The sequence below is a fragment of the Rhinopithecus roxellana genome, chromosome 8 (assembly GCF_007565055.1).
Source record: "Rhinopithecus roxellana isolate Shanxi Qingling chromosome 8, ASM756505v1, whole genome shotgun sequence".
Classification (NCBI taxonomy): domain Eukaryota; kingdom Metazoa; phylum Chordata; class Mammalia; order Primates; family Cercopithecidae; genus Rhinopithecus; species Rhinopithecus roxellana.
Window position 1 is genome coordinate 18,315,927 of NC_044556.1, and position 20,674 is coordinate 18,336,600.

At 56.2% G+C, this 20,674-nt stretch overlaps 1 protein-coding gene across 4 annotated transcripts in view; it reads left to right on the plus strand.

The window, feature by feature from the left end:
* The window catches only part of UPF1 (UPF1 RNA helicase and ATPase), a 38,462-nt gene extending 17,984 nt beyond the window's left edge, over positions 1–20,478 (plus strand). Inside the window, exons 4-24 of one of the 4 annotated variants that reach the window (XM_030936053.1) lie at positions 1,428–1,595; positions 2,045–2,225; positions 4,068–4,229; positions 4,897–5,014; positions 5,163–5,261; positions 6,448–6,580; positions 6,750–6,909; positions 6,995–7,113; positions 7,804–7,968; positions 8,065–8,179; positions 8,755–8,898; positions 9,507–9,720; positions 12,525–12,642; positions 13,023–13,179; positions 14,208–14,350; positions 15,636–15,810; positions 16,342–16,423; positions 17,432–17,593; positions 17,704–17,921; positions 18,212–18,334; positions 18,759–20,478. In XM_030936053.1, the coding sequence (XP_030791913.1) occupies positions 1,428–1,595; positions 2,045–2,225; positions 4,068–4,229; positions 4,897–5,014; positions 5,163–5,261; positions 6,448–6,580; positions 6,750–6,909; positions 6,995–7,113; positions 7,804–7,968; positions 8,065–8,179; positions 8,755–8,898; positions 9,507–9,720; positions 12,525–12,642; positions 13,023–13,179; positions 14,208–14,350; positions 15,636–15,810; positions 16,342–16,423; positions 17,432–17,593; positions 17,704–17,921; positions 18,212–18,331 (2,953 nt within the window). In that variant the 3' untranslated portion in view covers positions 18,332–18,334; positions 18,759–20,478. The remainder of the gene's footprint in view (positions 1–1,427; positions 1,596–2,044; positions 2,226–4,067; positions 4,230–4,896; positions 5,015–5,162; positions 5,262–6,447; positions 6,581–6,749; positions 6,910–6,994; positions 7,114–7,803; positions 7,969–8,064; positions 8,180–8,754; positions 8,899–9,506; positions 9,721–12,524; positions 12,643–13,022; positions 13,180–14,207; positions 14,351–15,635; positions 15,811–16,341; positions 16,424–17,431; positions 17,594–17,703; positions 17,922–18,211; positions 18,335–18,758) is intronic. The other 3 variants (XM_030936054.1, XM_030936055.1, XM_030936056.1) reach the window with 3 other exon arrangements.
* The last annotated feature ends 196 nt before the right edge of the window (positions 20,479–20,674 follow it).

The following is a 20,674-nucleotide window of genomic DNA, read 5'->3' on the forward strand; positions in this document are numbered from 1 at the left end:
TGGCAGCTGTGGGTCTCGGAGGGTTACAGATGGAGCAGTCAGATCTCGTGGCATCTTTGAGTTAGTAACTTGAAATATGGTGTTATGAGCAAGGCGAGAAAGGGGCTGCTGTTTTTAAAAGATTTTTAAAGAAAAGTATCTTCTGGATAATCAGAAGACATTCTTGTCCCATTTTCAGAATCTTCTGGGTAATTTAAGTGTTGCTATGTTTGCATTTAGTTCCTCTTTTGCAGGAAAAGCAACTAAATAAAACTTCTCTTAGCTGGCAACCCCAGCTTCCGGTCAGCATAGCCAAGAACAGGGAAGTGAGCAAAAGGGCCTCTGAGAAACAGCAGGCCCGAGCCAAGCACCACTGAGCGTTCTGTGCGAGGCCCAGGGGAAGGTGAGGAAGCAGCCGCCGGCCCTCAGGGAGCTTGGCTGTGACAGGGTGAGGATGCGTGGGAAGACACGGAGACGGCTGATTCTGCCCACGTGGCCGGCAGGGTGCCAGAGTGGAGTCGGGCTTTGGGGATGCCCAGAGCGGCCATGGCTGGTTAGAGAATCCTGGGCCTTCTGGCAGGGAGAAAGGTTAGAAGGTTAGCTGAACTGAAGCTTTTGGCAGGAATGGTTTTCCAGAGGGGAAGAGAGAGGGCGCAGTGAGGGAGGCTGGGAGGCCCTGCAGGCGTGTTCAGAGCTGCTGGAGACACTGGAAGAGCCCAAAGGCAGAGCAGCTGGGCATCCTTATTAGATACGGCAGATAGGTGCTGGAGGGTGACTGGCTTGGCGCAGGGCAGGGTTCAGCCCAGATCGCGGTTTAGGCGAGCAGTGTCCTGGCTACGTCGCAGCAAGGAAGGAGCCGAGCCAGCCAGGGCTTCAGACACAGTCCTGGGCTTCTGCAGAACAGCCCCCGTCTCTGCTCAGCCCTTTTACTGCTTTTTACAGGGTTTCCAGTTGCCTGCTTATCAGATTTCCCGGCCTGCAGCAAAGCAGGAGGGACTGTTGCTCCTGGAAGTAGGCACAGGGCCTCTGAGGAGTGATTTCAGAAGAAGCCACGAAAAATGGCGGCAGCGGGGGTGACCTTGGAGAGAAGGGGCCAGGGCCTTGTGGGAAATGTCTCTGACCCCACAGCAGCCCTGGGCCAACAATGGGTTAAATTAGGCCTGATAAGTTGGATTTAAGAAAGCAGGATCTTTAAAAAAGGCAGGAACTATGTGAACCGTGTTAAGGAAGTTTTCCTTAAAAGTGGTTCAAGTTGGGATTGATTTTTGTGCTCAGTGGGGAGCTAGTTTGGGGGAGGGCTGGTCCCCGGAGATGCCAGATGGATGAGGTGTGACTGCCTCTGCTAATGGACCGTGAACGGTACCGGAACTTTTAACAGGGGCCCGAAAATTGGAAGTGGTGAAAAGCCAAACTCTGGGTGTTAACCGTTTATCATTTCCTGGTTTCAGCCATATTGTAAATCACCTTGTGAGGGCAAAATGCAAAGAGGTGACCCTGCACAAGGACGGGCCCCTGGGGGAGACAGTCCTGGAGTGCTACAATTGCGGCTGTCGCAATGTCTTCCTCCTCGGCTTCATCCCAGCCAAAGCTGACTCAGTGGTGGTGCTGCTGTGCAGGTGAGCGGTCCTCAGATGTCTCCCGGGGGTGACCTTTAGCTCCAGCCGTCTCCTCACAAGCCTTGGCCCAGCTCAGCCCAGCCCAGCCGTGGCTCTGATTCCAGGGAATTGTGCTCCAAAGATGATTTTTGCTGAAGGGTGAGGCATGAGAGCGTTTAAGGGCTGAGGCTTGTTAAGGAGTCGGCAGTGCCGTGTAACTCTTTTGCTGCGTTCTGGCTAAATCATGAAAACAATTCTGTAAAAACAAAGTCTGTTCTGAGTTTTAAGAGTTCAGAGCTCAAGTGCATGGGGAGATGCGATTTATTACTAACAGTTTAAAGGTAATGTGATCACGTAATAAAACTCAGGGCACGCCCCTTTGGGTGAAAGGTCAGCATGGGAGGGGGCCCTCCCTGCTCCAGGACTTCAGGGAGGGGAGCTGGTCCTCACGGCCCCCTCCTGCTCCGCAGGCAGCCCTGTGCCAGCCAGAGCAGCCTCAAGGACATCAACTGGGACAGCTCGCAGTGGCAGCCACTGATCCAGGACCGCTGCTTCCTGTCCTGGCTGGTCAAGATCCCCTCCGAGCAGGAGCAGCTGCGGGCGCGCCAGATCACGGCACAGCAGATCAACAAGCTGGAGGAGCTATGGAAGGTGGGGCTGTCCAGCAGGCTGACCCGTGCCTTCGTGTGGTTTCTGGTTGCGGGGAGGGGAGTATCTTCAGAGATGGCTTGACCCAGTGAGACCGCTGGAGATTCTCTGGAAGGAACTCAGGCCTCTGCCACCTCTATGTGGAGTGACCCCAGGGCAGGGCACCTTGGTCACCTTTCATCCAGGCAGCCTTACCTGACCAAGAAGAGCCTGGCCTTGGGGAAAGGAAAACTCTGGCTGCTGGAATTTTTCTTGTCTGATGGGTGGTGGTAGGAGAAGGATGGGGCTGGTTGTAGGCAGACTTGTCTGGCAGAGCCTGGACCTGCACAGACAGGTATGCTGCGAGAGTGTCCTGGGGAAAGAGGTTGGGGTCGAGGTTGGCACAGTCAGCTGAGCAGAGGGGAGAGGAGAGGGTGCTGGGTCAAGTAGTGGGTGCCTGGCCCTCCCTCAGCAGACAGCCCTCACTTTTCCCCACAGAATCCTTTCTCTGGTTCCGGCTGTTTAGGATTTTGTGATAAAGTCATTCTAGTAACTAGACTAGAAGCTTTCATTTGCCTCCCATTCGATCAGAAATCTCACATAGGAACTGAAGTACAAGTTAAAATGTTTTTTAAGCCGGGCGCGGTGGCTCATGCCTGTAATCCCAGCACTTTGGGAGGCTGAGGCGGGCAGATCACGAGGTCAGGAGATCGAGACCATCCTGGCTAACACGGTGAAACCCCGTCTCTACTAAAAACACAAAAAATTGCTGGGCGCGGTGGCTCACGCCTGTAATCCCAGCACTTTGGGAGGCCGAGGCGGGCGGATCACAAGGTCAGGAGATCGAGACCACGGTGAAACCCCATCTCTACTAAAAATCCAAAAAAAAAGCCAGGCGCCGTGGCGGGCGCCTGCAGTCCCAGCTGCTTGGGAGGCTGAGGGAGGAGAATGGTGGGAACCTGGGAGGCGGAGCTTGCAGTGAGCCGAGATAGCGCCACTGCACTCCAGCCTGGTGGACAGAGCGAGACTCCGTCTCAAAAAAAAAAAAAAAAAAAAAAAAGCCGGGCGTGGTGGTGCGTGCCTGTAGTCCCAGGTACTCGGAGGCTGAGGCAGGAGAATGGCGTGAACCCGGGAGGCGGAGCTTGCAGTGAGCCGAGATCGCGCCACTGCACTCCAGCCTGGGCGACAAAGCGAGACTCCATCTCAAAAAAAAATATATATATATATATATTTTTTTAAGTATTGTTTAGCCTAGTACCTTTCCACTTGGATTTTCAGGTTGCCAGATGATTTCATGATTCCCGTTTATATCTGAACAGCTCAGATAATGTCCTGTCCCCACCAGCGTGGCACTCACTGAGGGAGCTGGCCCCCAGGGGAAGAGCTGTGGGCCCATGTTCATTCTGGCTTAGGGTTAGCAGACATGGGAGACGGGCCTCCCGGGCTGTGGACACAGCGAGAGAAACCGGTGGTCTTTGTGGCAGCCTACGAGGAGGGTTAGCTGCTCTCGTTCACAAGCCGGGCGTGCTCGGAGGAAGCAGCCAGCTCTGAAGGTGCCCTCTGCTGTGGACAGTGTGTCAGGCTGGCGTCTGGGGCTTTGTAGGCAGGTTCACCCAAGTACCGGAACCCTGCTGGGGTGAGGAGCAGCAGCTGAGGCCCAAGCACGGGCTAGGCCGGTGTGCAGCTCCCAGTGTGGCATGGAGTTCCTGTTCCCAGGGTTTTCCTTGCAGATGCGCCAGAACCCCTCCATGCCACCCACCGTGGCCCATTCTGAGAACCGGCATGTGTGCTTCATCCCTCTGGTGCCTCTGCACCCTCATTCGTTTGCATGTAGGGAAAAACAGGACGAGTGTTGTTGTCTTCTAGGAAAACCCTTCTGCCACGCTGGAGGACCTGGAGAAGCCGGGGGTGGACGAGGAACCGCAGCACGTCCTCCTGCGGTATGAGGACGCCTACCAGTACCAGAACATATTCGGGCCCCTGGTCAAGCTGGAGGCTGACTACGACAAGAAGCTGAAGGAGTCTCAGGTGATGTGTGCAGGAGGGCTTGGCCTGGGCTGGGCTCTTACTCTCACAGCTCTCTCCTCAGGCTTCCAAAGGGAGGTTTTCTCTCTAGGCTGTGGGAGCTGACGTGGGCTGCAGCTGCAACGCCTCAGAGTTGGAGCTTGCAGATCCGGGCCTGGCAGCCTGGTGGTCTGGGCCCCCGCCCTCAGAGCTGACATCAGCTTCAGTGTTTTCTATTTAAATCCAACACATCTTTCCCAGTGGGGTCCACAGCTTTGCCCACAGCCGCAGGAGTTAGACTCGGGCGTGATCCCTGTGAAGACCACATTTAGGCAACGGGAGCCCCGGAGTTCTGACCTCCCCTCCCTCCCTCCCCTCCTCTCTCTCTCCCTTCCTCCCCTCCTCTCTCTCTCCCTCCCTCCCGCAGCAGCTGCTCCCTGGCCACGGAGGCCTCTGGTGTGTGGTGAAGCCTCCAGACGGGATCGACCCGTGTGTGTTCTGGGGACTCCTAATGGCTTCTCTTTCAGATATGCCCTTGGTGGTATTTGGGGCTGTCAGGTGCCACTCACGGCGCCTGCTGTCACGGCAGAGGCTTGCTGTAGGGCCCACCTCATGGGGCCTAGGGCATGTGGAGGCTAGGCCCGGGCATGTGCTGGAGGCTAACCGGGGCTCTTGTTTTTCATGTGCTCAGACTCAAGATAACATCACGGTCAGGTGGGACCTGGGCCTTAACAAGAAGAGAATCGCCTACTTCACTTTGCCCAAGACTGACTCTGGTAATGAGGATTTAGTCATAATTTGGTTAAGAGGTGATTTTAAGTTTTAAAATATTTGTGACCATAAGTAGCATAAAATTCCTAGTTCCACCCTTGTAAAGTGCCCCTTAATTTGAACTCTTCCTGGTGGAAGTGACAGCACAGGTTAAAATGGTCACCTCTCTCACTTTCTTACCGCAAGACATGCGGCTCATGCAGGGGGATGAGATATGCCTGCGGTACAAAGGGGACCTTGCGCCCCTGTGGAAAGGGATCGGCCACGTCATCAAGGTCCCTGATAGTATCCTTCATGTGAAGAGGGTGGGGCTGGCTGCTGGGAGAGGAAAGTGGGGGCATCAGATGGAGGCCACCGTGGATTTGATGCTCGTCGCTGGGCCAGCATCTCATGCTCTGTGGTAGTTGCTGGCTGGCACCAGCCTCCACTGCTCTTGGGAGAATTGCAGGGCCTTCATCTTCTGGGACAGCTGGTTGTATGGTTGCTTCCCCTCTGCCCGAATGGTGGTGATATTGGTGATGCTGCTTGTGTGATGCGTCCCTGGGCTGACTCTGGAGGTTAATGTGGCTGCAGGGGCACCTTACCTGGACGCTGACTCTGCACACTCAGGTTCCAGAAGCCAGTGGTCACATGCAGACCCTGTGAGCACTCACTTGCTCCCAGGCCACTTTTGGGAATGTACAGTAACCTCATGGTGACGCAGCCTGCCGGCCACGGTGGAGCAGCTATAAGGCACAGGTGCAATCAGAGGCCTGGGGCGGGGAGGGGTCCTCGGAGAAGACACCACGGGTCCGACTCGGGCCTCTTGTGACTGGCCAATGCTGCTGGGGCCTGACCATTCAGCGGTGGCCTCCACAGGGGTAGAGAGAGTCATGTCCCACACCCACCCTGTGCCTGACAAGCTCATCCTGAACACGTGAGACTGGTTTTGGGGCTCGGGGTTGAGGGAAGGGTGTTGCCTACCGGCCACAGCCTCCTGGAGGGCAGGTTGCTTGTGTATGCAGAGCCCTGTGCTTGGCTGTACTGGGAGGAGTGTTGTTTTCATGGAACCGTGAGAAGAGCTGCTGTGGCCAAAGCTGTGTTCCATGAACTCTGCCTGCCCCTGCTGGCCACATGTGCAGGAACTCCTGGTGAGGTTCTGGGGCCCAGGATGTGGCTGCTCCCTACTGGTGAGCGCTGGTGGCTTCGCTGCCGCCCTCTGCATCTCTGAAAGGGGCCTAGATGGGTGGCCGGGAGATGGCCCCGGGGGTGGCAAGGAGGAACTCCAGGCTGGCTGGGGGTGGGACACCGGCTCATGGTGAGGTAGTTTCTGTCCTCAAGGACGCTGTCCCTCTGGTTTCTGGTCTGCTGTTGGCTGCATGTTTTTAGCATTTGGTGCAGAACCAATGGTGTCTTAACTAAATTTTAAAATGCCATTTAAAGAGTATGTACCAAGGGCGACCCAGAAAGGTCAGCCTGGCTTTTGACAAGGATGCAAACTTAACTCAGCACACAGATTATGGCGATGAGATCGCCATTGAGCTGCGGAGCAGCGTGGGTGCACCCGTGGAGGTGACTCACAACTTCCAGGTGGATTTTGTGTGGAAGTCGACCTCTTTTGACAGGTATGTCCCCTCCTGTCGCTGCCCCCCGATCCCTGGTTGCCACCTGTGGCATCTTTATGAGCACTCCCCATCACTGCGGAGTGGGGCTCCCCACCCATGTCTGCAGACTGAGGACGCCAGTGAGGCGGCCATGACTGTGCGTGTAGCCAACCCCACACCCTCCTCACAGGATGCAGAGTGCGTTGAAAACGTTTGCTGTGGACGAGACCTCAGTGTCCGGCTACATCTACCACAAGCTGCTGGGCCATGAGGTGGAGGACGTAATCATCAAGTGCCAGCTGCCCAAGCGCTTCACAGCGCAGGGCCTCCCCGACCTTAACCACTCCCAGGTGTGCGCCGTCCTCAGCGCGCGGGGCCTCGCCCATGGGCCGGGACACAAGCGGCAGCTGCCCCTAACGGCCGCTTGTATTGAAGGTTTATGCCGTGAAGACTGTGCTGCAAAGACCGCTGAGCCTGATCCAGGGCCCGCCAGGCACGGGGAAGACAGTGACGTCAGCCACCATCGTCTACCACTTGGCCCGGCAAGGCAACGGGTAGGACAGACATGGCTCCTGCAGGCAAGACCCGGGAGGTCTTTAGGGTGGCCAGATGGAAAGCCTGCTGCCAGGAGCCTCGGGCTCTGTCATGCTAGGGAGAGCACTTGGCAGGCAGTGTCGCTGTAGCGCCTACCGCTCTCCATGTGACGTTATTTGTGTCAGCTGCAGCCTTGGGATTGCATTTTAGTAACCAGGTCTGCTACTGGTGTAGAAAACTGGGGGCAAGGGGCTGTGGCTGCAGCAGTGTGAGTTCTGTGTGCGTCTCAGAACTGTGAAGGTACTTTATAGCGTGACGGGAGGGTGCGGGTTCCAGCCTTGGCATTGCTTGTGGTTGGTAGAGCTGTGAAGGCTGGGCTGTCTGGATCTGAGCTCCTTCAACATCGTGTCATTACTGCCTGTTAAAAATGATAGGAGTTTAAGGCCAGCCTGAGCAGGGTGAGACGTCTCTACAAAAAAAATTCAGAAATTAATTGGGGGTAGTGGTGTGCACCTGTTGTCCCAGCTACTCAGGAGGCTGAGGTGGGAGGATCGCTTGAGCCCAGGATGTTGAGGCTGCAATTAGCTGAAATCACTGTACTCCAGCCTGGGCAACAGAGCAAGACCCTGTCTCAAAAAACAGAGTCTTGGCTTATTACATTCGCTGAGCTTCCTCTGGGTAAACATTGAGCTGCCTGAATGGTGTTGCAGGCCGGTGCTGGTGTGTGCTCCGAGCAACATCGCCGTGGACCAGCTAACAGAGAAGATCCACCAGACGGGGCTGAAGGTCGTGCGCCTCTGCGCCAAGAGCCGCGAGGCCATCGACTCCCCGGTGTCTTTCCTGGCCCTGCACAACCAGATCAGAAACATGGACAGGTGTGTATCAAGTCCATCCCTCCCAGTTGGTCCCTGAGCTGCTGCAGGTGACATGTACAGAGCTCAGGTGCCCCGCTGACCTGCATGTGCTTCCAGCATGCCTGAGCTGCAGAAGCTGCAGCAGCTGAAAGATGAGACTGGGGAGCTGTCGTCTGCCGATGAGAAGCGGTACCGGGCCTTGAAGCGTACCGCGGAGAGAGAGCTGCTGATGGTAAGTGCCCCTCCTGCCTGCAAAAGGGCCTGTGGGCTGGCGGCCTGATGGTTTTTGTTTGGGCCAAGGCACCTGTTTGAATTGTTGCTTTGCTTCTGGAAAGAGAAGTTAGATGCTCTCTACCTGGCCTCTCTGCGCTCAGTTGTACAGTAAATTAGGGACATCTCGCTGCCTGGAACACGGTCTTCTAGGGAGTCTTCACTCCCAGCCTCCGCTGGGATCTGGCAGTGGATCTAGAACACTCCTGCTCTTTCATAACCAACCAGCCTGAACTGGAATCAGCCTGAGTGCAGTTTTCAGCAGCTCAGCACTGCCCCTTGAAGGCTGTCGTGAGGCATAGAGCCCTTGGTGTGGAGAGGTTGCCTTCTGTGAAACGTGACCGTTTAAGGACCTTTAAAGTTGGTAATCACCACAGCCTGGACCGTGTATCTTGTCCAGGAGGGACAGCTTGTTTTTTTTATAGTGTCAAGGAGGGTGAGAAACAGGAGAGCCTTCTGTGTCCTGTCCCACCTGCCCTCCGGGGTCTGGTGGCGTTTACAGTGCAGGTGCCCTGATGCCTCTGCACCCTTCCCCAGAACGCAGATGTCATCTGCTGCACGTGTGTGGGCGCCGGCGACCCGAGACTGGCCAAGATGCAGTTCCGCTCTATTTTAATCGACGAAAGCACCCAGGCCACCGAGCCAGAGTGCATGGTTCCCGTGGTCCTCGGGGCCAAGCAGGTGGGCTCTCTTCCTTACCCTCTCCTGTGTGAAAACTCGTGTGTGTGATTCTTGGCGTTTGTCTTTTAAAACACCCTGTATTGATACAGGATGCCCAGCAGAGTGTGCGCACACACAGGGCTCCCTGAGAGGTTTATAGAGGGTGGGGTCTGCCAGCTGCACGTCCAGCGTGTGTGGTGAGCAATGCCTCTGTGGCCAGGTGGTGCCCTGTGCACCCCGGGGCCCCTACTTCCTCGCTAGTGTGTGTCGAGGCCGATTCACACCTGAACTTTTTTTTTTTTTTGGAGACGGAGTCTTGCTCTGTCGCCCGGGCTGGAGTGCAGTGGCCGGATCTCAGCTCATCGCAAGCTCCGCCTCCCGGGTTTACGCCATTCTCCTGCCTCAGCCTCCCGAGTAGCTGGGACTACAGGCGCCCGCCACCTCTCCTGGCTAGTTTTTTGTATTTTTTAGTAGAGACGGGGTTTCACCATGTTAGCCAGGATGGTCTCGATCTCCTGACCTCGTGATCTGCCCGTCTCGGCCTCCCAAAGTGCTGGGATTACAGGCTTGAGCCACCGCGCCCGGCCACACCTGAATTTCTTGACTTGTGGGGGCCCTTCTCCCTACAGCTGATCCTTGTAGGTGACCACTGCCAACTGGGCCCAGTGGTGATGTGCAAGAAGGCGGCGAAAGCCGGGCTGTCGCAGTCGCTCTTCGAGCGCCTGGTGGTGCTGGGCATCCGGCCCATCCGCCTGCAGGTCCAGTACCGCATGCACCCTGCACTCAGCGCCTTCCCATCCAACATCTTCTACGAAGGCTCCCTCCAGAATGGTGTCACTGCAGGTAACGGGTTCTGCTTGGGGCAGGGGCTTCTGCAGAGAAGTGGCATCAAGGGAATGTGGCCTGGGGAGAAGGAATTGGCCTGTCAGTTTCCCCTGAGTGGCTTCACATAGTCACTGCTTGAGTTCAGGGCACTTTGTGCCCAAGGTCTTGGTGGTATGGTCTTAGATCAAGTGGTGTTTCTGGAGCATGTGGGGAGCCTGTGTCCTCTGTAAAACTCAGTCATTGCCTGAGAATTCATCCAAGGCTCATGTGGCAGCATGCACAACAGCAAGGACAGGCATTAGGGGAGCTGAGCCCAGGCCTTAACATGGACCATGTGTTCAGTGCTTCCTGAAGTATAGCCATTCTCGGGGCCTGGGCCCCTGGGGTCTGCAAGACCGTGTCCGGCTTCCCTGTATAACACAGAGGCCTCACCTGCCCTTTTTCACTCTGCCGACGCTTGCTGGTGACTCACTGGTGCTTCTGCAAGAGTTGGCTCCGAGCAGCCGGACTGTGCCGGGATCACAGTAAGAAACACCCCGGATGAGGAAGTGAACAGTACATCTTACTAAGCCTTGAGTGTTTCGCTGCGACCAGATAGAATTTTTCATGATACCTTCGGGTGTGCCGGTGCTTGAAGGCAGGCCTTGTGGACACACCCTGGGTATTCACCCTGTGATGTTGGGCAGACTTTTTCCAAAAATGATCGAGCTCGTCATTTCATGGAGAACAAGTGGCAACATCTGTTACAGTAGTAAAATTCAAGTGAAAACCAGAATTTTGGAAAACGTTAACGTCGCTTGCCATGAGCTTGGTGTCTTCCCAACACCTAGAGACTTTTCTGATGAGGTCTGTAGGGGTGACAGATGAAATGTTTCCACCATTGCTGGTGAAATGTGTCAGCCTTTGGAAGACCTACTTGATGAGAGATCCTTCTTTTTTTTTTTTCTTTTCTTTTCTTTTTCTTTTTTTGTTTTTTGGGAGATCCTTCTTGAATGACCAACGCATAGTGTCACGAAGTCACATGGGGATGGAGTGGCAAAGAGTTGTCACAGGCCTGCGGAAACCCACCTCTGCCCAGCTTGATGTGGCCTCAGGTCTGGAGACTCCCAGCCATGCAGAAAGGCTGTAAAAACAAACCCATCTCCCTTTCCAGTCATAGGCATCCATGAGGCCTGGCTTTCCTGGAGCCCGGGAGGGTGGACTGAGCACAGGCAGATCCCAGGGCCCAGCTGCCTCCGATTCAGCCACATAGGAGATTCGCAGAAACGGGAAACAGGACCACTCTTCTCACTTAGCTTATTTTTGGAGAATTAACTAATGTGTAATGGGTTATTTTTAAACGAATTAATTTTTTTTAAATTTCCAAATTTAGGGAATACAGTTATCCAATAAACAAAAACTGTTTGGACTCCCTAACTTTTGAGAGTGTAAAGGGTCCTAAAAGCTGCCAATACAGCTTTCTACAACTCCAAACCTGTGAGGTTGGTATTGTCAGGCCTACTTATGGGAGAAAGTGAGGCTCAGAGCCCACCCCCCGGGTTGGGCTGCACCACTGTTTGCCGAGTCGTGGGAGTTGATGCCACTGTTGACATTGCTGGGACACCGCTGTTCCCAGTGCATGGCAAGGCTGAAAACAGAAGGCCTGCAGAGACCTCGCTTGTGCTGGTGTGTCTGAGCACTGGCTGGGAAAGGCGTGGCTCACCGCAGGCTCAGACCCTTCATGGTCCCCAGGGCATCGGCCCAGAGGGCAGACGCTGGTGCACACTGCTCTCTAATTGATGCCCAGCATGTAGTTCACACCCAGTAAGTATATTTTAGGAAATTCTCTATTGAAGTGTAAACATGTGGCCACATTACGAGTGTCTGGCTCAGTGAGTGGTCACTAAGTGAGCGTATTTGGATAGCCAGCATCTGAACCCAGAACCACCTGACCAGCTGCAAGAAGCCGCCTCATCCCTGCAGGTGGCCACCGTCCAGGGGTGCGCATCCACAGCAGCCCCTGGGCTGAGGGACTTCTGAGCTCATCTGGCAGCCCCTGGGCTCGCTGCAACAACAGTGATGCACTTGGCCTGATTTTCAGCTCGACATGGGATCATACGGTGTGTGCTGGCGTGTCTGGCTTCCTGTGTCCATGTCAGGCTGGTGCTGTGCAAAAACACCAGTTTCCTCACACTGATCGAAGCTCCCAGTAGAGTGAGGAGGGCACCTGTGAATTGAGAAGCTGGTTTTACAGTTTTAAGGAAACGCACAGAGCCCAGAAAAGCCAAGATGAGTGCGAAGAGCCCGAAGAAAGTGGCTGCTCACATGGCGGGACACTGCGGCCCCCCAGCTGCAGTGTTGGGCCCCGGCCCAGGAGGGACCCCAGAGGCACAGCCAGCAGTCCACAGGCCCTCAGCAGGAATGGGCAAGGCTGCAGGGCAGGGGGACACAGTTGACTCAACAGTGTCACACGCAAGTCAGTTGTAGGGGCTGTGGAGCCTTTAAGGCAAGCTTCTGGAAGGAAGCAGGAGAACAGCCTGTATCCTGGGGTTGCCAGAGATCCAGGCTATAGGAAAGCGCTGGCTGAGGCTTGTTCCCTGTTTAGGGGCTGAGCCAACTCTGTGCTGGCCATGGTGCTCTCAGTGGCCTCTGCTCAGCCTTGCTCAGTCCTGGCCATCTCCAGCCAGGGGACCGGCTCAGGTGACCTCACCAGGGCCTCACAGATGGAGGTTTCCTGCCCCAGGGCATGCAGCACTGGTGTGGCATCTACATTGCGCTGTGTCTGAACTCAGTTGAGGCGGGGTAGGACTTTTGAAGTGTTACCTCTTTCCCTCCCCTCACAGCGGATCGTGTGAAGAAGGGATTTGACTTCCAGTGGCCCCAACCCGATAAACCGATGTTCTTCTACGTGACCCAGGGCCAAGAGGAGATAGCCAGCTCGGGCACCTCCTACCTGAACAGGTGAGCAGGGACAGGCCCACTGGCGTCTGCAGGCCTTGGGGACAGCTTGAGAGGTTGCTGACCCATTGTACTTATTTTTAACATGGGACTGAAACTTTTTTTACTTTCATCCGCTGTTTAGACTCTAAACCGTATTGTTTCCGCCTCCTTTTCCATTGTACTTGTTTTTTATTGGGCAGATACTTGCTAATCCCACATGGCAACCTTTTCTGCCCCTCAAGACTTCCCTGGTGAAGGCTGGGGAAGCTCAGCCATGCAAACACCAGTGATGGCAGCTGCCTTCCCACAGGGTGTCGTGTGTCTGCACCCCTCACAGCCTGCAGCCTCAGGGCTCGGGATCCCATAGGTGGAGCCCAGCACTGAGAGCCTGGGTTTCTTAGGACCGAGGCTGCGAACGTGGAGAAGATCACCACGAAGTTGCTGAAGGCGGGCGCCAAACCGGACCAGATTGGCATCATCACGCCCTACGAGGGCCAGCGCTCCTACCTGGTTCAGTACATGCAGTTCAGCGGCTCCCTGCACACCAAGCTCTACCAGGTGCTCCGCGCCCATGGGCACACTCGGTCTCCTGGGCCATTCAGGGGTATTGACCCTTGACTTTTAAGTTACCCCCCCCCCCCAAGAGGTGCCCATCCTGGCTGGAGCTCAGAGTAGCCCAGGAAGCACCAGCTGGCCCACCCTCTGGGGAGGGCACAGATAGCACATCCCCACAGTCCTTGCGAAATTCCACATGGTCAGGACAGAGACTTTGAGAAATAACGTCACAAGGATCAGAAACATGGGCTGAGATTAGTGTATCAAGGTGTTTTCTTGGGACGGTTGAAACAAGTCCAAGGTGGAACGGGAGTGGTCAGTGCCTGCCACGCAGTAGATGTTGTGCCGTGGAGACTGGTGTTCACACCTTTTTTGACACCTGGATGAAACGCCTACTGCAGGTGTGTGGGGAGGAGGCACAGCTCTGCCTCCATGGGGAAATGAGCCCAAGTGCCGAGTCTGAGTGGCTACATGGCAGTGGTTTCTGTTCTGTTTTTGAGCACAGCTCAGGTTCTCTGGGATGAGCACGTGTGCTCTTAGTGCTGAGAAACAAATCCCCATGGCTAAAAGAGAACAGGCTGGGTGTCATGGCTCACACCTGGAGTCCCAGCACTTTGGGAGACTGAGGCAGGGGAGTCGCTTGAGCCTGGGAGTTCCAGACCAACCTGTGCAACGTAGGGAGACCCCATCTCCACCAAAAAAAAAAAAAAAATAACGGTGTGGTGGCATGTGCCTATGGTCCCAGCTACTCAGGAGACTGAGGTAGGATCAGCTGAGCCTGGGAGGTCAAGGCTTCAGTGAGCTGAGATCACACCACTGCACTCTAGCCTGTGACAGAGCAAGATCCTGTCTCTAAAAAAAGAAAACAAAATGACAGCAGAACCAGGACAGTCCCTAGGTGCGGTGGAGCAGGTGCCAGGCCCCAAGCTCCTGGGTGGGATTTGAGGGTGGGTCTTGGTGTATTTCCTGCATTTTGCAGGGACTGGGAAGGCAGCTTGTTGGCTGATAATGACCATAAAGCTCCCTTTCAGGAGGTGGAGATCGCCAGTGTGGACGCCTTTCAGGGACGCGAGAAGGACTTCATCATCCTCTCCTGTGTGCGGGCCAACGAGCACCAAGGCATTGGGTTTTTAAATGACCCCAGGCGTCTGAACGTGGCCCTGACCAGAGCAAGGTAGGGAGGCTGCCTGCTGTGTGCTGCCTAGCCGCTCTCATCAGTCCCCACTTCCCAGGGAATTTGGGGCTAGGGTTGGGGGTTGCCAGGGCCAGAGGTCAGAGGGCTCTAAGCAGCAGTTGAGAAACGATGTCTAACTGGAGAGATGTTTGTTTCCATGTCCTGGGGGTTTGCTGTGGTTCCTGTGCCTCAGCCCAGCAGGACGTATCTTTCTAGGCCCTTCTGGTCTGATTCAGATAAATCTTGTGTGTGTCTGTCAAGTTGTTTAATCTGAGAGCCTGTAAATTTTGGTCCTGTCCACTATTTTTGGTTCTAAAATACAACTTTTTGTGAACTGATGATAGCAGAAGGGATCCATTCTGTCATCCCACATACAACTAGACATCAGGCCGGGCGCGGTGTCTCACGCCTGCAGTCCCAGCACTTGAGGCCGAGGCGGGTGGATCACCTGAGGTCAGGAGTTCCCAACCAGCCTAACCATGGTGAAACCTGTCTGTACTAAATACAAAAAAATTAGCCAGGCGTGGTGGTGCATGCCTGTAATCTGAGCTACTTGGGAGGTTGAAACAGGAGAATCGCTTGTACCTGGGAGGCGGAGATTGTGGTGAGCCGAGATCGTGCCATTGCACGCCAGCTTGGGCAACAAGAGCAAAACTCTTGTCTCCAAAGAAAGAAAGAAAAAAAAAAAAACTAGACAGCAAGGACCCATTCACCAGCTGGAAGTTCGGGGGGCCTGGCCCGTGGCTCCACCCAGCATAGGGAGAGAACCTGGCACTCCTTCAGGCTCACATACGCAGTAGTCCTCCTGTAGGTCACCATGGCTTTGTCATTGGCACTTCCTCTTTCTATGGTGCGCTCTTGTTTGGTGGGTGGTATTGGGTGGGGCCCCCCACAGCTGCGTGAGGTGGGCTAGAGGAGCTGGGCATCGGGTCAGTGCCCCAGCCTGCCAGGGACCCTGCGGGGCCACCTGTGTCCTGGTGTGCCTGGAAGGCCGACTCTCTTGACAGCCGGTCCTGTCTCCAAACCTATCCACCCAGCCAGGTGTCTGCCATGGGGCTGCTTAGAGTCGGCCACAAAATCAACCCGTGTGCAGGGTCAGTAGCTTGGCGTTGGGCTCTGGGGCCTGTCCCTATGGCTGGCAGCCTGCCTGCTGCCTTGGCTCGCCTGGTCCACGCCTTTCTTGCCTTGGATTTGGGTTGTGAGTGAATGCAGCCTTGCCTCTTGGACCGTCCCGTGAGACAGGCCGCTCTCCACCTGCGTCCTCAGCACTGCACCCTTGTTGCAGGTACGGCGTCATCATCGTGGGCAACCCGAAGGCGCTGTCGAAGCAGCCACTCTGGAACCACCTGCTGAACTACTACAAGGAGCAGAAGGTGCTGGTGGAGGGGCCGCTCAACAACCTGCGCGAGAGCCTCATGCAGTTCAGCAAGCCGCGCAAGCTGGTCAACACCATCAACCCGGTGAGCATCTGCACAGGACAGCAGGGTAGCAAGGAGAAACCCGGGCCTGAAACACTGCTGGGAATGTGCCAACTTGGCCCATGTGCCTGTGAGCTGAGGGAGGGCTCTCCTAGGGGAGGATGGGCCAGCCCACTTCCTGTCTCCCAAGCCGTGTGTGGCATTTTTGGCTCAGGGCCGCTGAGTCCTGGGTGGCCTCTGGGAATTGGGTGGGCTGCTGTGCTGCATGCAGCAGCCTGGGACCTGGGACACCGGGAGTTGGAAGCTTTTCAAGCCCGGGGTGCCCTGGTGGTGAGGGAATATGAAGCTTCTTGAGCCGAGGCCCAAGGGTCAGCATCAGCCCAGGTCTGCTGAGGAGAGCAGGCGAGACCCAGAGGCCATGAGACAGCAGCTCTCTCCTGTCTCCAGGGAGAGCCCCTGGCACAGTGTCAACACCCCACAGCTGCATACCTGCTGCCTCCCAGGCCACCGGCCCATGGGAAGTTGTTCCTTCTGTTGAGATGACAAATTCCTCACCTATCTAAACCTTCGCAGGGAGCCCGCTTCATGACCACAGCCATGTATGATGCCCGGGAGGCCATCATCCCAGGCTCCGTCTATGATCGGAGCAGCCAGGGTGAGTCGCTCGGCAGGAGACCCGGCTGGCCCCTTGTCCTCACACCAGGATGCTGGCTGTTCCCATGGCTGAAGCTTTAGGTGCCCCACCTTTCTTCCCCCTCAAGGGCGGAGCCTGGCTCCCTTGTCCTCCCCGCCCCCCGGGCATCTCTAGCCCCAGAGCACCCCTGGGGCGTTTGTCTTTAGCCAGAGTTTATTCATTTGTGTTTCCTGGTGATCAATCTAGTTAGCTTTTTCTTGCCTTTTGGTAGAGCAGGGACTACATGTAGTACAAATAGAATATTTTCATTAAAAAGGATTTTTTTTTTCCTTTGGTAAATTCAGGGTGATTTTCATTTATTTTTTATGTTTAGAGACAGGGTCTCGCTATGTTGTCCAGGCTGGTCTCAAACTCCTGCTTCAAGCATTCCTCCCGCTCAGCCTCCCAAAGTGCTGGGATTACAGGCGAGAGTCACTGCATGTGGCCAATTTGCATGGAGGGTTTTTTTTGTTTGTTTTGGTTTTTTTTAAGACAGTCTTGCTCTGTCGCCCAAGCTGGAGTACAGTGGTGCGATCTTGGCTCACTGCAACCTCCGCCTCCCAGATTCAAGCGATTCTCCTGCCTTGGCCTCCCAAGTAGCTGGGATTATAAGCACCCACTACCACGCCCAGCTAATTTTTGTGTTTTTAGTAGAGACGAGGTTTCACCATGTTGGCCTGGCTGGTCTCAAACTCCTGATCTCAGGTGGTCCACCCATCTAGGCTTCTCAAAGTGCTGGGATTACAGGCTTGAGCCAACACGCCCGGCCCCGATTTTCAGATCTATGTAGGCCAGTGATTCCCAGCAGGCTCTTCTGGGGGAAGGTGCCTGCCCAAGCACCCAGCCCCAGGCTGGCTGCTGTAGTCAACATGGAGTCCCGCGAATCTGCATCTTCAGCCTGGGCAGAGCCGGGACAGATGTGCAGCTCCGGTGGGGTGGGTGGGGCATCACCGGGGTTTGACACCTGCTGTGTTCCACTGTGATTTGCAGGCCGGCCCTCCAGCATGTACTTCCAGACCCATGACCAGATTGGCATGATCAGTGCCGGCCCCAGCCATGTGGCTGCCATGAACATTCCCATCCCCTTCAACCTGGTCATGCCGCCCATGCCACCGCCTGGCTATTTTGGACAAGCCAATGGGCCCGCTGCAGGTGAGCATCCATGGCTGCGGCCAGGTGTGGCCCTCCTGAGAGCTCTCGAGGGTGTGCTTGTTTGCGAGGCCCTGGCCTCCTTGGGATCACCCTGGACTGCTGTCTTTCAGGCCGAGGCACCCCAAAAGGCAAGACTGGCCGTGGGGGACGCCAGAAGAACCGCTTTGGGCTTCCTGGGCCCAGCCAGACCAACCTCCCCAACAGCCAAGCCAGCCAGGATGTGGCGTCACAGCCCTTCTCTCAGGGCGCCCTGACGCAGGGCTACATCTCCATGAGCCAGCCCTCCCAGATGAGCCAGCCCGGCCTCTCCCAGCCGGAGCTGTCCCAGGTGAGCCCGCCCCACGCACAGAGCCCTCTTGGAGCCCTGGGACAGGACTTGCCTGAGTGAGAGTGGGGCTATGCACCTGGAACATTCCCTCTGAAGAGCCCCAGAGAGCTGGCCTGGCCCATGTCCACTGTCTGAATTACCTGTCCCTGGGCTAGGATCATCAGAGTGGGTCTCCTGCGTCTTAATTTGGGGACGGATTTTCCATTCTTTTCTCTGGGGCTGCTGAGGGCTGGGTGGACGTGAGCACCCTTGGCCTGTGGCTTGCTTACCCCCCTGACATTGTCTTTCAGGACAGTTACCTTGGGGACGAGTTTAAATCACAAATCGACGTGGCGCTCTCGCAGGACTCCACGTACCAGGGAGAGAGGGCGTACCAGCATGGCGGGGTGACGGGGCTGTCCCAGTACTAAAAGGCAAGCCCCCCTGGAGCAGGCCTGGCCCCATCCCAGCCTCCAGGAGAAGGATGGGAGGGGCCTCTCCCCAGGGAGCTGCCCTGGAGGAGTGGTATCTGGAAATGCGTGCTGTCCCCAGTGGGGTCACAGGCCCCCAGGGCCAGCTTGGCCTGTGCCCTTTACCACCAGTCAGGGTGGCTCCATGTGTTGCCCAGTCACAGCCCCACTCTCCCCTTGAAAGAATTCTAGGGCTCCCCACGGAAAGGGATGTGGAGGCACCCCACCCTACCCCATCCTGGCGGGTAGCCCTCTGCTCGCGGGACCTGTTTCCTCATCAGAGTGGGGGAGAGCAGCTCGAGCTCCCACTGGCTGTCCTGTGTGCTGGGTACCTGTGGGGCTCAGGGCGCCGCCTCTCACTGCCTCTTGCCCTTCTCCCTCCTGACAGGTGGCGGCGGAAGAGCTAAGCAACGTGGCTTAGTCCATCAGCATCTTATTCTGGGTAATAAAAAATAAAAATAAACGGATACCTGTTTTCCACTGCTAAAACTGAAGCACCACTGTGTGAGCGACAGGAAGGGAGAGCGCACGAGGGAGAGGAGCCGAGGCCGAGCGCCCCCTGCTGGCCCGCGGCGGCGAGGAGCAGAGGGAGCGGAGGAGGGGCCGGCCCGCGGGAGCCCCGCCACCAGGAGGCCCCGCTCCGTCCCACCGGGGCTGCGGCCAGGGCGGAGGGAGGAAGACCCTCATCTCAGAGTAGCCCTTTCCTCTGTTCTTTTATTTCTTTTTCTCTTTGATTGAAAGGGGACTACGTCTTAGCAGGAAAAAACTTCGCATTTCTGTGCCCGAGCAGGCTCCTTGCAAAGACGGCGGCGCGTGGGGCAGAGCCCCAGGAGGGCGCATCTGTCTACGCCTACCAGACGCGCCGAGGTCGCGCTGCCTGTGTTCTCCGAGGGCCTTCGTTTAAAGAAAATAAGGGTGTTTGGGGTTTTTCTGTTTGTTTTTTTCAAGATTCTTTTAAAGGAGTACTGAAGAATACTTTCCTAAGTTTGTCTCTAAAATCTTAGCGGTGGACCTGGGAGATGTGAGAAGCTTCCAGAAACAGTTTGAACAAGCCCGCGCCACTGGAGAAGAGGAGCAACACCTGTGCCGCGGCCTGGAGGAGGATTTTTGTTGCTGGTTTTAGCTTCCGGTGGCTTCTTGCTGCGGGGCATCGGGCCTCTGGGGTAGCCGCCCACCGAGCCTGGAAGCTGCTCGTTCTCCACCGGACTCAGAAGCCAAGCCGCTTCCCGCCCGGACTCGGCGCAGGACCCCGCACCTGTGAGGAAGGTGCTTTTGGCCCCATTGCGAGGGGCCTTGGCTAGGACTGGCCCTGTGGCCAGGGGGCGAGAAGGTGGCTGTTCCCGGATCGACGGCGTTTTCCCGGGGGCCTTTGGAAGATTTGGTGGAAGGACAAGAGGGCCTGTCCCTGTCCCCAGGAGGTACCGACAGTCCCTGTACTGGTTAGACACACGGAGCGCTGCACACCGAAAGCCCAAATTGGGAGCTCTGCCTGCCAGCAGTTTTGCTGAGGGGGTGATCGCTGCTTCTGGGGGGTAAGGAAACAAGTTACAGGAATTACTGCGTTCTGTGTGAAGGGGCTGGGGGGTGTGGTGTCGTTGGCAGAGGGTCATTTTAGTTAGGAGAGCTGCCCCAGCCCCTCGAACCCCTGGCTTGGGGTGTCATTCCGCCTGGCGGCCAGGCCTCCAGCCTGCCCTGGCCCGGGCCTGGGGCTGTCACTGGCCCTGAGCTGAACACTTCCAGATTCCAGCTTCTACATGGGACAGATGGGGACGCACAGGCCACCTTCCTTCTGGCAGGGACTCTTATTTATTCCCATTGCTCTAGGGCTTTCGGTTTCCCCTTCTTCCGGTAGGCCGCATAGAGGCATGCACCACGCGCCGGGTAGGCTTCTGCGGTGACCCCGCGGCGGCCTGAGGGACGCTGCCTGCCCCATCCCGGCTGTTGGGCTGGGCCGCTTTGCCTCTGCTTCGCCCTGTGCTGTGTTCTCCAGCTTTGTAGCAGCGGCCTTGACAAACCCAGGCGCACCGTACCAAGGCAATGTAACTTTTGATTTTCGGTCAATTTAAGTTCTTTTGTCACCAATAAAATATTAAACAGTTTTGCCTTCACACCAAGGATTGGATAAACTGCAAGGGGCGGAGGGTGTTGGGGGCGGGGGGTTCCCTGGCTGAGTGAGGGGTTGGGGTGTGAAGGAGGCCAGAGGGAGACAGGCAAAGCCCAGAAAGGGCAGGTCTGCCTTGCAGGACTGAAGAAGAGCGACCCCTGCCCCTGGGCCCCTCCCGTGGGCAGCACCTGGGCCTGTCG